Here is a 17,014-nt window from a genome sequence, read left to right as displayed (position 1 = left end):
GCAGGAAGGAAGGGGATATTTTGCATGGCACTATTTCCATGGAGAAAGCATTACATCCACTTGGAATTTCTCAATTACAAGACACTGCAGGACCTCTGAATAGGGCTGTTTTAAAAGGCAGCGACTTGGATCATTGTGACAGAAGGTCAGATTGCCTTCAAAACATCCACCGGCTTCAGCATCAGGCTCCCGTGGTGCTCATGGCTATGGACTACGCAATGTTCAGACCCTTATGGTCCCCCTGTGAAGCCAGATGTTTGAAAGCATCGTGAAAAACTGCATCTTGCCCTGTCCATCTGCAGTGAAGCCATAGCAGAGAGGGAGAAAGAAAGAGAGAAAGGAAGGTTGAATGAAAAAGAGAAAGAGGAGGAAAGCACCAGAATTACCTGATCATGTGATAGCTGTGAGATGCCAGAATGCAGCAGAGAGAGAAAGAGGAGGAACATGCACAACAGTCAGAGCAGTAAGAAAATAAACAAGGCAAAGAGGCAAAAAAAGATTGGTTAGAAGTCATCACAGTTGGTATTTCCCCTCTGGAGAGGCCGCCACGATCCTGTCACCAGGGCTGAAGCAGAACAGCAGGAGCAATCCCTACCCACGGCTACGGAGAAGAGACAAGCCATGCATAGGAGAGAGGACGAGCACATCGAAGCGGTGGCTCTGTTCCCACCCACCCCCTCATCCTTGCATGAAGGAAGCAGCTCTGTTTTGCCCCAAAAAGGACTTGGGGGGGGAAAAAAAAAACAACAAACCAAACCAAAACAAAAAACAACCATGACACTGAAGGCCAAATGCCAAACCCCATTTCCCAGAGCTGAATCACATCAGCAGGTAGTAGTTGGGCAATTTTGCTGTGATTTGTTTTTGATATATCCTCAACACTGCTACTGATTCTTTCATGTGGTGGAGAAACTGGAACGGCAGGGAAATGGGTCTCTCCTGCATAAGGCTCTTGGAAGAGCAAGCCCTTTGCAGCAAAAAGTCCAACTTCTGATGCTAGAGTTTCTCCTCCTTCCTTCTACTGACTTGGGGTTGAGTTGTCCCAAGGGAGGAATCCAAAAGAAGACATTTAGCACTGCTACGATGGACCCCACATGGCCAAACCTCTCTGAGCAACTGCCTTTCTATGCCAGGTCCAGAGGCTGGGCAGGGAGCTCAGTGCTCCAGGTTGATGGACCCTGGGGAAAGCTGGTGGCAGTTTCCAGCTCTTCTCACCTGTATCACACTTATACCGAGGGTGGAAGAAAAATCCTGCAATAATGCTTTCCTTCCTTACCCTGCTTCCTCTTGCCCTACTCCATCAAACCTCTTCCAAACTGGAAGAAATTCAGTCTGTGCAGAGAGGAAGAGTCCAGCTATTGCAAAGTCTACATAGCTGTGACTTCTCCCTCTCTCCAAGCATGCATCTTTTTGCTCTGCTCTGGGACCTGTAGTTCCCATTCAGCAGGTTGAATCAGTTGAATTTCTTCAGCTGTGGTCTCGTGGGTCTGATTCAGGAAAGCCTTCTAAAACTGAATTTGGGAGATGATGCAAAAGACTGCAACTATCGCATCAACTCGGCCTTCAAATTCTGCTCTTCAGAGAGGTCAGTCCCTGCCTCCAGACTCCTCCGTGCATTTCTGTATCTGACAAAGATGTAGCGGGTCTAAAGAGCAGGGACATCTCTTATTAAACCAACTGACAAATTTGAGGGAGTGGAGGAAGCTTCCAGATAACACAGCCACAATGCCCTTCTGGAGGGAAGGTTTAATGGGCCACATTGCAGATCACAAGACTTCTTAGAAAAATCTTAATGTCATCTTGGTCAGTTGTTTCATTAACTGTTGGGAAATCTAATCTGAGGGGAGAGTTTTGAATCTGCTGCTCACTCCATTATCCCATGCTGGAACTGGGGACCCGCTGGGCATGGGTCTACCAGCGTGGGACCGTGCAAGTCATGAATTTAGACACAATTATAAACAGACCCAACATGTCTGAAGTCAAATCCATAGCGCGTGCTGGCAGGAGCAATAGCCTACTGTACCATGGCAAAAATACCCAGGTAATTATGCACCCAGAGGAAGGAAAGAGATTGCTGCAAGCAGATGATCTGGGACAATGCGACAGCAAAATCACTAGCTCATGAGGCTGAAGCAAATTAAACTGCTCCTCCTAATGCAAAGGCATTTCAGATATCAAGGAGGAAGGCAGGCATAGGTCCCTTGATGTCTCTAGGACAGTCATTTGTGCATGCCAAAGCAGTTGAGTCTATAGAGCCAGGGGAGGAGGGGATGCAATTTCAGAATGACACATTTTCCCAGGAGAAGGCTGCTGCTTCTCGCTGGAGGGAGCGCATCCCTCTCCGAGCTCACGCTTTTTCCCAGAGAGGGTTATTACACTGTCATCACTGACAGCTAAAATGCCTGCTAGAAGAAAAGGCACATCACGGGGAGGACACCGTGGTTTCCTCCAGTATAATCAAGAGGAGGGTAACTTGGCCAGCTCTGCCATTAGGAAGTTGATTTACCTCCTCCTGATTTATCAGCGTCTTAACTTGCTCTGCTCCTAGGTTTTAAGCTCCACATTTGTTTTCAGGGACCCTGGCTAACAGAGAGGCTTGTGCCATGCCCTCATCAAATCTTTGCTCTCCCTTTTCTTTGGAAAGTGGCGCTACCTTCTCTATGCAAACTAAGAACTGATTTGATTTGCTGAATCATAATATTTCTATTTCTTCATCCAAATGGCAACAAACTTATTTAAGAAAACTGTAACATGTTCTTTTTGAAGACTATAATGGTGGAATCTCAAAACATCTCCTCTTCTTCCCTTAAAGCATTTTAATCTCTTTCTCAACGTCCATTTCCCTAATGCATTTACAGTTTCTCTCCCACATGCATTTATGAGCAGAGCAAGGCATCTATCACTACTATTATAAGATCTCTCATTCTTCTTAAAAAGTAGCGACCACATCCAATTCAATGTCACATCTCAGCAGTGGAATTATTGTTTGCAGTCTTTGTAGGGATTTTTAATGAACAGTCTCCCTGCTATTGCAATCCAAGCACCTGAGGAGCATGGTGCTCCTCTGTCCCATCTTCACCCCACGCTCCGAACAAAACCACGTGCCACAAATACACGAGAGTCAAGCTGTAACAATGCTACTTACTTCTGGAATATAAAAACTCCTACAATTACGATAAACGAAATGAGATCAGATGTGATCCAGATTAGGTGGTACTCGTCTGGAGGCTGGAAGACAAAAACCAAAAGCAGACCTTAAACTTTCTGGTTTGTACAATCACAGAGACCACACATTGCTGAAGTTACCACCAAGGCAGTAAGAAAAGCACAGAGCTGCAGGGGTCGCATATAAATCACAATGTTTATGACATTTCTAATGCTAGCCTGTCATCCAAAATGACGTTATCAGGAAAAACTGCAAACAGGAAAAACTTTAAACTCTCCCTCCTTTCATGTGCTGACATTTTCTCAGAGCTTTGTGGGCTGAAAGTTTCCTGTCTCAGCTGTACCTCGAGGTGAGGGTAAGATGCTGTTTGGAAATCCAAATCTGTGGGAAAACACAGAAATATATACACGCTGCGCATGAGACATGCAAGGTCTGTTTTGAGTGCTAATGTTAGCTGTTCTGCACAGTCCCCATGCATATACTTCTCAATTTTTGTCCTTTAAGGCACTGGTAGCTCTGGCTTCATTTGCCAGTCTAAGTGGCTGTGGTCATCACACCAGCTAAACCCGTCATCTGAACCCAGCACAGAAGCACATGACTTCACATTAATTTTTGTACTGCCCAGGAAAAAGCAGCACTAGTAAAGACAAGAAAGTAAAGTGATAATAATAATAATCAACTCCCAATGATGCTCAGAAGGCACCTACCCAGGACAGCCACCAGCGATGCTAATGAATTTCTTCTATCCCAAACCTGAACGAGTCCCAGCCAGGAGAAGATTGCCGATTTCATACCAGACAGATCCATCACAACCATCATTAACGCACACAAGTAATATTTCGTTAGAGAAACAGAACACACAACGCATAAAGATGAGTTCACGCAATGGTAGTGTGACATGGATAAAACCAGCTGGGAGTCATCAACTCTGCCACCTCTGTCTCCCAGCAGAGAACAACTTGTTTTTCTGCTCAGTGAATCTTTGTGTGTCTCAATTTATCCTGTGAAAGTCTACCACAGAATTAGCAGGGCAATGCTTTAATTAGCCAATGCTTCTGATGGAGATTTAAGCCTTGCATTTTCCAGCTTAATTACAGAAGGGTGACATTTAATGTTACATTTGCTGCATCCGTTAAGACCAACAGACACAAAATTGATGTCTCCCATTTTCTTGGCAGGAGAATGCCATCATAACTATTTTGAATGAAAACCCAAGAGTCTTCTAATTTAGAACAAAATCTACATATCCAAATTTTTCATTTATGCAACTGTTGGTATTTCACAACTGAAGAACCCAAATAGCAGGTTTTTTTGTGGGGCCAAAGTTGCATTTCCTACGATATACCCCAAGCAACAGACAGACAAACACAGCTTTCGGGGAAAAATCCAGCACCTGATTACAGGTATTACCTATATTTTGTTAAAGTCCTGCACAAAGCTCAAAGCTAGAAGTTTTTGGTACCAAATCAAGACTTTATAAGTGACAAAAAGGGAATTTCAAGGTGACCAAAAGGGGAAAACTGGAATTTTTCGAAGACATGCACCCCACACACATCGTTATTCGGAGCGCACAGTGAGCAGATGCCTCCCCAGCCCTGCAGAGGAGGGTCAGCAAACATTTATTGCAGAGACAACTTGTCCTGCTCCATCCACACCAAGACCTGCTCGGGAATTTGCTATATTTCACCTGCAGTTGCCCTTTTTTAGACAGGGCTGTTTCAGTGGGATTATTTTGGTATTGTTTTGTTTTTATAAACTCTACCCAAAATAAGTCCTGCTCCTGAAATCTTCACGTTTGCAGCCTGTCAAACCCTTCATCAATGCAGTGTAACTGGGCAGAGAGCAACTCAAACCCTGGCTCTGAGGGAGGCTCCCAAAACGGCAGAGAAGGGTCTCACGCTGGCCACCCACTTTAAGGACATCAAGTTAGGGGCTGAACCCCAGCTCAAGCTTTTCAAAGCCCTTCTCTACGCCATGTCTGATGGCCTCTGTTCTTACCAGCAGCTTTCCATCAAGAGTAGAGGGGAGAGAGACTATCACTTTTTCTTCTTTGTTTTTCCTTTTATTTAACTGAAACATAACTTAAATGTATTTTTGCAATTGCAAATGGCCCCTGGGTGAATGGAGCAGACCAGATTTGCACTGTTCAGCTGACGATAAAGCCCAACGAAGCCCCTGAGGGCACTGGGCAGCCAAAGCCTGGCAGAAACAACCGTTTCGCTCCAGCTCCTGAGCCATGTGCCACATGGCAGAGGGGGCTCAGATGGCAAAGCTGGTTCGATCACATCACCCAGGCACTTCAACATGCAGGAAATCAAGGGATTTTTATGCTGCCAGTGATGTAAGAGTATGCACTCACAGCAGAGCTGGAAATCCAGCAGATGGGAGAGCTTGGGGGATACCTGGAGGAGGGCTCCAAGTATCAGCTGCTTTTCATCGCTGGCAAAGGGGCTTTTGGAGTAAAAACCTGCCAGTGATGTGCACACAACTCCTGCCAGCTGTAGTGGAGGACAGATGCTTGCAGCAGCACAATTCAGACAACAATAATCTCTTCTGCCAACAGATTCAGCCTTTATAAAACCATTTTCAGTCTTCCAGCTTCTGCACACACCAGTGTGGATTTGTGTAGTCAGACACAAGCAGTAGGTTAAGCTAAGGCTACGGACATCGTGCACAGACGTTCATCCATCTAGGCAGTAGTTTTGAGGTCCTACCTCCAGCTAAAGATGCAGATAACTCATTAATGTTAAATTTTCCTTGTGCTCATCTTATTCTTCCCTTTCCCAAGCAAATCTGCCAAAGCAGCAGGTAAAACAGCTGCCTCCTGTCCTACCCCTGACAAGATCTGTCAGAAAATAGCCCCTCCATCACATGCACTTGCACCTCCGCAGCCGAGCTCTTGTTTTGGGAATACTTTGATGCAACTATTTCATCATTTTTTTCTCCACTCCAACATGAATATTTCTATTTGGTTCAGAGACCCGAAGTGCTAGTGGAGTTTTCAGAGAGTTTACTGGCTAACATGACAGGTAAGGGGGCTACCTGTGGTCTCTGGTTGTTCCTTGTCCAGCAATGGGGTAGCCAGAGGTAACACTTGTCCTCATTTAGTATTAAAAATAGGCAAAAAGCTAGTTTTGAAGCCTGCCTGAAACATAGAAGCCAGGTTTGATAGTTCACCTGTGTGCCTGATTCTGCTGCAACTCTAACAGCTGCTCAGCAGGTCTGGAAAGGTGTTTTTCCATCAGAGGAAAATGGAAAAATCATGTGGGTTAAATGAGGCATGCAACACAAGCTCCAAGGCTCCCAAACCCTGTATGGGGAGAGATGAGGCCATCTGAAGGAAGGGATTGCGCAAGAGGAGGGCTCAAGTATAGGGAGGGTGAAAACCCTCAAGCCCAATAGCACTTTGAACCCAACCAAACCTTCCTGGAGAAACCCACTAGACACGTGGCTGCAGTGGTCAACGGCCACCTCTACACCCTTTCACTGCATCCCCTCCTTCCAGGGGTTCACAGCAGCTTCCCAGGCGTTGTGCTTACCATTAGCCAGATAGGAAAAGGCACCTTGCGAAGGACATGGGAGCTGTCGGAGGTGACCGACTGGACACCAGCGCACCACAGGATGGAGTATAGCCAAGGCTCATTCACAGTGTAGAGATTCACGCTCAGGTTCGCCATGGTGTAGTCCCTGCCAGAAGACAGACAGGATGAGATGCGAGTCCCCCAGCAAACATCAGACCCTCGTCTCCAAGAGGAGAGCTCTTGCCATCAGCCACCGCTGTAATCACAGCTAGATTTATTGGGTTTGAATTGCACGAAATAGGTTTTTTAACAGGGCACGGTCACTTCATAAGCAACCCAAGGGCATTGCAATCAAATGGTTTGAACTTGAAAGCTTTCTTCGCCTCTAGGATGCTATCTGACCCAGGCCACAGCCCATCTCAGATACTTCCTCACAAATGATGGGCACGTCATGTTTTTCTAACCACCACCTCATTATGTTGATGTAAAATTAACATCTGGCTCAGATACCTGTAACACTTCATAGGCAATTTACTTAATTAAAAACTGACAGACTGCATTTCCAACATCAATTCCTACAACTCCCATGCCCTTGTTTTGGGGACGGTCACAGAGTTACAGCTTCCAGTCTCCTGAGGTCATTTTCCAAGAAGCTAAAACTGCAAGCTGGGGTACAGGAGCCATCAGCAGCAAACCAAGTACTGATAGTAGACTCCCTATACGCATACAATTTACATAAATTGCTCTGTTTCCTTTTCTACGAAGCAGAAACATCACTAATCTCCCTTGCATGAGCAGCACAGAGATTAATCCTTGCAATTCAATATCAGCAAAGCACTTTGAGGTGGAAGGCCACTGTACAAGATGCGGATGACTCAAAGCTCACAACATGATCAGGCCGCTCCAAAGGCTAGGGGATTCTCAAGGGTAGGGGTGGTCAGATGCTGATTTTTGGGGGGAGTGAGGAAATTGTGTTATACCAGTGCTTGTTGAGCCTGCTCTGTCTCGTGCTGCAGGACTGCAGCATTTGACTGGGCACCACAAGGCCTTCAGGGTTCAAGAAACACTAAGGTGGCAGGTCTGATTTTGGAGACAGCTGAGCTGTGACAGCTGATGAGAGATTGGGGCTGATGAGCTGGGATAGATGAGAGAGTTGTCATATGGTCCTCTCCAGGAGACAGAGCAAATAGGTAGGGGAAAAACAGGCAGAAATTATCCTGCAAGTAAAGCACAGACTTGGTTTTAAGGGTGAGCAACTCGACCGATTGCCGGCAGCCACAGAAAGACACCACTGGATTACGCTAAATAGGACCACGCTCTCAAACAGCTGCAGGCTCAGCTCTTCTCTACTTCCAGCCCAAACGTACGGTAAGAGAGCTCCTTTAAAGATATTTTTCTTCTGCAAACCTGTTTCATTTTCAAGTATTTCTTTGGGAAATAAATTTAAACTCTAAAAAATAGAAAAGCTCTACTAGAGACAATCTGCCCTTTCCAAGACAAGGGCAAAGCTGGAAGCTAACACGCTGCACGGTTCAAATACAGGCTCAAGTAGAAGGAGAGGAACCCCATGCTGCCAATCTCATTAGAGACCTGACCCATCTAAACAGCTGACAAAAGATAATAATGAATCGGGTGAATTTTCTGCAAAGAGAAATTTCTGAAAGCATATCCAGACTTTGGACTAATCAAAATTCTGTGGTAGCAACTCTGGAGCAGAGGAACAGAAGCAAAGGGCAGCTGCTAATGAGGATGAAACAGCACTTAGAGGTACTCGGTGTGAAAAGCCTTCACTTTTTCCAGAGCTGACAGTGTAATAAGAATCGGCCGATTCATATATTTGTATCTCAAAAAGAATCATCATATACTGAAGTAGCATGTAGAGTTTATTAAAGTCAGCTGTGCGCTCCTGAGAACAGCCTGGATTCTGGGTGATGGGTAGGGACAAGCTTGCACAGCTCAAGCTTTCAAGAGAGAGTCCACTTGAAAAGATAACTCTGTGCAGATAACACAGCCTGGGATGATCAAAAAGGATGCTGCTGAGCCAGGGATGCACACAGGGCATGTGGTTAGCAAGGATGCGGAGAGCTGCGGACACCTGCCATGGCGCACGGGCTGTCACGCAGCGTCCAAACAGAAGGCTGTACCTGACATCCTCGTTCGTGACCTTGGTGTAACGCAGGTTGAGCTTCACAATGCCCTTCTCCCTCATGCGCTCTGCGTCCAGCTTGAGGCCAGAAGTCTGCTGGAAACCCGGCGCAATCTGTCTGACCAGCTGCCTCTCCGTGTCCGGCAGCCACATCACCTGCGGAGGGAGCGAGACAGAAGACAGCTATGGCAGAGACTGTTCGCAAAGCTGGTGACACAAGACAGCTAGTTCACACCAAGCCAGAAGCAAAACCACATGAGAGACTGCCTCGTTTGTCATACAAATTGTCTAGAAGACACTAACGGCCTCCCACATTTCTATTCAAATGCATTTCAGGATCGTTCGCAAGCCCAGAGGACTGTAACGCACAAAATCGTAGAGGTGAAAAGGGTTGAGATACAAAGGGATCAGGCCAAGGGCTCACGAGAAGAGGCCTGGTGTATTCTTGAAAACCTGTCCTCCCTGCCCAGTTCAGGGCACAGAGAGAACTGAGGACAAAATTGACAGTGCAGACAAAATGCACAGGAGAAGCCTCCCATGATCCCATGGATAAGACTAATTTTCATCACCCTCTTTTATCAGGGCTACGTTTACTCCAACCCAGGGCAAGGATTTCTCTAAGTTCATATCACATTTTAAAAGCATGTCAAATTAATTAGTGTTAACACGCTCAGCTGCCAGATGTAAAGTGGATGCGGGAACCCAGCTGGGCAGTTTTATGGCTTGTGCCATGCAGAGGCTGGGCCTAACCAGATGATCTCAGCAGTACCACTGGGCATTGCACTGCTTTAACCCATGTCTAATAACTCAGTGACACCCATCTACCAAAGCACCGGAGCAGCATAGAGGGCAGGAGGCTCTGCAGAGGGCCCTGGCCAGGCCGGGGCGATGGGCCCAGGCCACGGGGTGAGGGGCAACAAGGCTCAGGGCCGGGTCCTGCCCTGGGGGCACAGCAACCCCAGGCACCGCTGCAGGCGTGGGGAGGAGCGGCTGGGAGCTGCCCGGCGGGAAAGGGCCTGGGGGTGCTGGTCGACAGCCGCTGGACATGAGCCAGCAGGGTGCCCAGGTGGCCAAGAGGGCCAGTGGCACCCTGGCTTGTGTCAGGACCGGTGTGGCCAGCAGGAGCAGGGCAGGGATGGTCCCCCTGTGCTGGGCACTGGTGAGGCCGCCCCTCGAATGCTGTGCTCAGCGCTGGGCCCCGCACCCCAAGGCGGCCATGGAGGGGCTGGAGCGTGGCCAGAGCAGGGCAGCGAGGCTGGGGCAGGGGCTGGAGCACAAGGCTGGGGAGGAGCGGCTGGGGGAGCTGGGGGGGCTCAGCCTGGAGAAGAGGAGGCTGAGGGGAGCCCTCATCGCTCTCTGCAACGGCCTGAAAGGAGGCTGGAGCCGGGGGGGTCGGTCTCTGCTCCCCAGGAACAAGCGATGGGACGAGAGGGAACGGCCTCAGGCTGCGCCAGGGCAGGTTTGGGTTGGGTATGGGGAAAAACTTCTTCCCCCAAAGGGCTGTCAGGGCCTGGCCCAGGCTGCCCAGGGCAGTGGTACAATCACAGTCCCTGGGAGTGTTCAAAACACGTGTGGATGTGGTGCTTAGGGATGTGGTTTAGAGGTAGACCAGGCAGTTAGGTTAACGGTTGGACTCGATCTCAGAGGTCCTTTCCAACCTTAACGATTCTATGCAGCCATATGCATTTTCAATAGGGAACCATAAAACCTGGGTGAGAAATATCACTTTACAACCCCACATCTATGTTTTGCCTATTTTTCTCCTGCTCTCCATTCCAATATCCAAGGAGAAGACAGCATGGTCCTCCTTTGGATCTAGCCAAGCTGGCAGAGGCTTGTGGATAAGACTGTCACTGCAGCCACATAGTTAATTAGAAATTGGGTGGCAGTGTCAGTCATTGGAAAGACAGATGGAAGTTAAAAATAGTTCTGTTCCCTCCTGGGCCCATCGCTGCACAAGTCAGTGATGAACATGTCTGTGCATGCAGATGCACCTAATTGGTACAGATGAAATATATGAACTGCGAGTGATGTAGTAATTTCACTTGCCAGCCTCACTACGCTGTTTTTAACCAGTCCATATTCAAGAGAAAGCATAAGACAAGTGAAAGGACCAGATTTCCTTCCCTAGACAGGTCAAGAAGAGAAGTTTTCCAAGGGACACCCAGAGTCCCCAGGTGTGGGTGCCCTTCTGACACATGGGAAGCGGTGCTCTCCCTCCAGAAGAGATCACTGCATCAGAGGTAGCTCCTGATGGGCTGGGTGAAGCTCTACACCTTGTGGGCAGAGAGGACACAGCTAACAAGGCTGGCTGGGCTCTGCTTGTGACTGCTCAGAGCTGGAAATGAAAATGTTTGGCATAACCCAGCAAGAACAATTCTGGGGCAGAAATGAAAGTCTGGAAGGGATCTCTGCAGATATATTGACCTCCTTTTGCTGAAGAACCCTCAGTTCCAGGACACCGATTTCTTGTCCAAGCAGAAGCTGACTCTAGGCTGAAACAGTTGCTCAGCCAAGGAACAAGGATTATTGTATTGGGTTTGCATGCCAAGGTTTTGGTAGCCAGGGGGCTACAAGGGTGGCTTCTGTGAGAAGCTGCTAGAAGATTTCCCTGTGTCCAATGGAGCCAATGCCAGCCAGCTCCAAGATGGACCCACTGCTGGCCAAGGCCAAGCCCATCAGCAATGGTGGTAGCATCTCTGGGGTAACATATTTAAGAAGGGGGGGTGGAAAAAAACTGCACAATTGCAGCCGGAGAAAGGAGTGGGAATATGTGAGGGGAACAATTCTGCAGACACCAAGGTCAGTGAAGAAGGAGGGAGAGGAGGTGCTTCCAGGTGCCAGAGCAGAGAATCCCCTGCAGTCTGTGGTGAAGACCATGGTGAGGCAAGGCTGTCCCCCTGCAGCCCATGGAGGTCCATGGTGGAGCAGATCTCCACCTGCAGCTCATAGAGGACCCCACGCTGGAGCAGGTGGATGCCCGAAGAAGGCTGTGACCCTGTGGGAAGCCCACGCTGGAGCAGGTTTGCTGGCAGGACTTGTGACCCCACAGAGGACCCAGTTCATGAAGAACTGCAGCCTGTGAGAAGGACTCATGTTAGAGAAGTTCATGGAGGATTATGTCCCATGGGAGGGACCCCACACTGGAGCAAGGGAAGAGGGTGAGGAGTCCTCCCCCTGAGGAGGAAGGAGCAGCAGAGACATGTGATGAACTGACCACAACCCCCATTCCCTGTCCCACTGCGCCACTGATGGGGAGGAGGTACAGAAATCAGGAGTGAGGTTAAGCCCAAGAAGAAGGGAGGGGTGGGGGGAAGATGTTTTAAGATTTAGTCTTTATTTCTCATTATCCTACTCTGATTTGATTGGTAATAAATTAAATTAATTTTCCCCAAGTTGAGTCTGTTTTGCCCGTGATGGTAATAATAGAATCATAGATATTTTTAGGTTGGAAAAGACCCTTCAGATCATCAAGTCCAACCGTTAACCCAGCACTGCCAAGTCCACCACTAAACCATGTCCCTAAGCACCACATCTACACATCTTTTAAATACCTCCAGGGATGGGGACTCCACCACTTCCCTGGGCAGCCTCTTCCAATGCTTGACAACCCTTTCAGTGAAGACATTTTTCCTAATATCCAACCTAAACCTGCCCTGGCACAACTTGAGGCCATTTCCTCTTGTCCCCTTGTTACTTGGGAGAACAGACTGACCCCCACCCAATCGATAAATGATCTCTCCCTGTCCTTATCTCAACCCACGAGCTTTTCGTTGTATTTTCTCTCTCCTATCCAGCTGAGGGGAGTGATGGAGCAGCTTTGGTGGGTACCTGGCATCCAGCCAGGGGGAACCCACCACAATTATTTAAAACTAAGGAGTCAGAGGGAGAAGGGCTCCCTGCTGCTCGCAAATGGCCTCCAGGTCTCAGCCTCTTCTCCTGTGTCCAAGGCTCTTATTGAATCGCTTGGTGGGAAGGGACCTCAGGAGATCTCTACTCCAACACAAACTAGGGCCAGCACTGATTTCAGATCAGTTTGTGCAGGGCTTTGTCTAGTTGGGTCTTGAAAAGCTCCAAGGATGGAGGTCCCTCAGTCTTCCCGGGCCTGTCTCAACACTTGCCTGCCCTCACAGGGAAAACTAGTTTCCTTATATCCAGCAGGAACCTCTCCTGTTTCAATTTATGACCACTGTCTCCCATCATCCTGACATGCAGCTCAGTGAAGAGCTTCATTCCAACTTCTCAATGACCTCCTTGCCAGGACTGGGGAGACCTAACAGCAGCTCTCCAAAGTCTTTCCTTTTCCAGGATGAAGAGACTCAGTTCCCTCAGCCCCTCCTCATATGTTCAGCCCTCTGACCAGTTTGGTGGCCTCTGCAGGACTTGTCCCAGTTTATCAACATCTGTCTTGTACTGGTGAGTCTCACACTGAACACAGGATTGCTGAGTAAGGGAAATAATCACTTTCCTCCATCTACTAGCTATACCACCATGAGTACTGTCCAAAATGCTATCAAGCCTCTGGGACCACCAGCCTGGAGGCACAGTCCTCCCCAGCATGACTTCTTGGCACGAAGCGGCATTTCAGATCAAGTGTTCAAATGGATCAAACAAGGCACTCAAGGATTCGGGGAACCCGTAAGGAGGGCAATTTTGGAAACATCACCAACCCCACAGAACTCACGGCCTGTTGCCGAATTCCCGATGCCAGGATGGTTTCCAGGGTGATGTTGATGTAAGTGCTGTAGTAAGGATGAGCTGGTGGCAGGTCCTGGAAGTTCAGGATGAGCGATGTGTTGTCCTTGATTACCTCTAGCATATCTGCCAGCTTGCAGACTGACTGGTTGGCAGCTTCCAAGTAGTCAGACCTTGAGAGAGACCCAGCTGTCCAGAAAGGGTCATTCTGGAAGCAAAGCACATCACGACATTAGTGCCACAAAGCCCAGACTTCTCCAATACAGGTGAAAACCCTTTTCTATCCCACCTTGGCAACAGCTAACAGCTACGCTTGATGACCATCTTGCAGCTTGCTGAAGCTCCGTGCCTCAGTTTCCTTACCCAAGGGGAGGTCACTAAAAGCAAGGTGGGCTGGGCAGGTCACCCCATTTTCAGGAGGACAGCACAGCTATAAGGTAGTAATGCAATTTTCCAAGGTAGCAAGCTGAAAATATACTTTCTCACACTGCATGATCACCAAGGATTCTTCCAAATCCAAAAATAAAAAGGACGGGCTATTATATAACTAAGAGTGATCAGACAGGAGCTATGGGCTGTTGGAAGAGACAGGCTCCTGACTTAAGGACATTCAGGAATGACTCTGCTTCAAAGTACATCCCAAAAAGGAGCCTTCCAGCTGCTGTCTTGGCCCTTCTCATCTGGCAAGCAGCAGTTTTCCCTGCATTCCCACTCCCACAACCACATCTGCAGGCCAACCAAGTTTCTGTGCAGCACATGCAGCTGTAATACATAGACATCCCCATCACACCTCCAGACCAGCTCAGATCAGAACGGTAGTGAAGCTACGGTGGTTTCACACTTCCACCAAGCAAGCACCCAGAGAGCTCCAAGCAGGCATGGAAAAGTGGTATTTCAGCTTGCATCACTGCAGCGATGCCTCAGTAAGCCACGTTCAAGCTTGCATGAGTGTGCCAGAGTGCTGCAGCCCTCCCTCCAGACCACAGCTAATGCTCTCCAAGAAGGTTACAGCCACTGTCCAGAGAGCAGCTTGGAAAAAAGAAATCCAGCCTGCAACCTGGCTGCACACCAAAGGATGGGTCAAGTCCATCCCACAGCAATTCTTCCCCCCCAGACTTCAAAGGCTGAATTTCTTGCTTTTTCTTTGTAAAGACAATTGTCTCCAAAAGTAAATTACAGAAAAAGGTACAGCATATAACATGCTGTCTTTTCTGTTCTCTTTATAACCACATTCCCCCTCCTGGGGGTCTTGAAGTTCTTTGTGGTGTCAACCAGGCATTAAGGGCCCTTCTTCCAGGTGGTGGAAGAGGAACAGAAAGATGACATGTCTTTTAGACCAAGTCTAAGTTTAGTAGAGGATAGAGCTAAATGTGGTTCATGGATTCTTGGTCCAGCTGAACTTCAGACCACTCCACCGAGGAGAAGGATCTCCACCTCTCCACTTCAAAGAGGCTTTAGGGATGAGCTTTCATCCCATGGCCATGGCTCCAGGACACCCTCTCCATGGCCGTACACACCTGTAGGAACCACTCTCCAGCATTGAGCTTTTCCAGGTCAGTCCAGTTGAACATGGAGGAGTGCTCGTAGGCCCGCTCTGGAAACACTTCCTCCACGTTTGTTGTTCTCCTGAGTGTCTTGTCGTGCATCAGAAACGGCACTCCATCATAGCTGCAAAGACAGTCAGAGGCCCCGTTACAGGTGGATGTGCACAACCACGTACACAGCACTAGAGAAATGCCCGTTCCCACTCCAGCCTCTCTCATGGCGTCACATCAAAATCATTGTGAAGATCTCAACCAGCTCAACACATTCCCAGCATCGCCAAGACCAACTGAAATGAGATGCACCCAGAGGAATAAGTCTCTTGGATACCTGCTAGATGTTTGCAGTCATTCAAATGCTGACATAACCCTACCCATCCCTCCCTCCCTCCTCACCACTCCACTACTCCCTCGAAAATTTCTAGAGTGCCAAACTCGGGTAGCTTGGACAACACCACCCACCCTGAATGCTCACGCTAACCAAAGCTTTCTGCAATGTCTGTAGCTCCCAATAATGTCAGAGGTCTTCCATACCCTGTATGCACAGACACACACACAAACTATTCTCAAATTGTTAATAGCAGATGATGAGTAAGGTTTTTCAAAGGCTCTCAGACTATATAGGTACTTAATGTTCACAGGCTTTCAGCAAGACGCAAGGGCTCCAAGCTACCAAAATTGCTCTGAAATGGCCTTTTCCAATTGAAAACTGGTTTCAGGAAACAGCTATGCTCACATCAGTTGTTAAGTTCATGCGTCTTAAAGAAAACGCACCTCTCAGGTGAAACTAAATAGCCAAATGCATGCCCTGTGGTTTTTAAGCCACCTAGATATTACAGAACAATGGTTCTGGGAAACCTAAAAAGCTCTATAAACTTTCTTCCAGCCCAATTTTCTGTGACTGGATCAGTGGTAACACCACACAGGGCAGTGACGGTTTCTATCAAGGGCAGGGGGACGATTGTCCTCAGTCAGAAATCAAGATAAACCCAGCACAGCCAGCCTGATTATAATGACATTTTCCAAATCAAGGAGCCTATCTTCATAATAGGAGACTCACATGAAGTCTGGAAAGGAGATGGGGTTAAAACAGAAACCCCATTTGAATTAGGAGACAACCCAGAGCACTCACTCCCAGAGCTAGAGGGAAAACACAAAACAATTTTAGATGATGGAGCAAAAGCTGCCTCAGCTTTACCATTGCCTGCAGAAGTCCCTTATCACAAAGGTCATTGGCATCTTTATTTGCTATTTCTGGAGTGCACTGTGCCAACTACTTCCCCCCCAACCCAAAGCAACACGCTGACACAGCAATACCATGCTCAGCAGCACACCACGCTGCTGCAATCAGAAGGGTCTTTAATAAATACAGTTAAAAAGAACAACAAAAAAAAAAAAAAGAAAAGATACCAAGCAACTGCAGAGTTAAGAGTGTGGAGTGTTTAAGGGAGATAGGAGCTGAAGTCTTAACATCTCATAGCAGAGCATCATCAGATAGAGCTAAGCCTTAACCACAGTGTGGAAATCCTATGGGGCACTTAACATTTGCTCCCTCCTGTCTAATCCTGCCCCTTACAGAGTCACTCAGCACTACCCGAGGCTAACCGCAACGTATTAGCAGGCACAGGCTTGAAAAAATAATTCAGAGACAAAAAAGCAGAGCTTTAGTAGAAGAGATGCAGGAGGAGGTGGAAAATAAGAGAGGAACACACAGCGATACTACGCTCCTGCTGCTTGAAACAAAGGTGGCTTTATAACCAGCTCTGGCTTTATAACCAGGGCCACCCAGTTTGGGGTGTGTCATGGGCAGGCAGCGGGGTGTGGTGGGTCAGAGTGTATGTGCAAGCAGCCCACCCATGGCTGACATGTGCCTAGAAGAACGTGGAAGCATCCAGGAGGGAGTGGACCCATCCAGCCGCAGGCGGAAAGAGCATCTTTCAAAGGG

At 48.0% G+C, this 17,014-nt stretch overlaps 1 protein-coding gene across 1 annotated transcript in view; it reads right to left on the bottom strand.

Annotated features, from left to right (window-relative positions):
* GDPD5 (glycerophosphodiester phosphodiesterase domain containing 5) overlaps nucleotides 1-17,014 on the bottom strand; it is a gene marked incomplete at both ends in the record, with an annotated part of 115,088 nt that overhangs the window by 5,810 nt on the left and 92,264 nt on the right. The window contains 5 exons of the mRNA XM_082337138.1: nucleotides 3,146-3,228; nucleotides 6,706-6,853; nucleotides 8,832-8,989; nucleotides 13,518-13,736; nucleotides 15,046-15,196. Of these exons, the coding sequence (XP_082193264.1) occupies nucleotides 3,146-3,228; nucleotides 6,706-6,853; nucleotides 8,832-8,989; nucleotides 13,518-13,736; nucleotides 15,046-15,196 (759 nt within the window). The remainder of the gene's footprint in view (nucleotides 1-3,145; nucleotides 3,229-6,705; nucleotides 6,854-8,831; nucleotides 8,990-13,517; nucleotides 13,737-15,045; nucleotides 15,197-17,014) is intronic.

Source organism: Platalea leucorodia (assembly GCF_965183815.1).
Source record: "Platalea leucorodia genome assembly, chromosome: 2".
Lineage (NCBI taxonomy): Eukaryota > Metazoa > Chordata > Aves > Pelecaniformes > Threskiornithidae > Platalea > Platalea leucorodia.
Note: the sequence above shows the minus strand (reverse complement) of the source record. Positions and strands in the feature narration are given on the sequence as shown.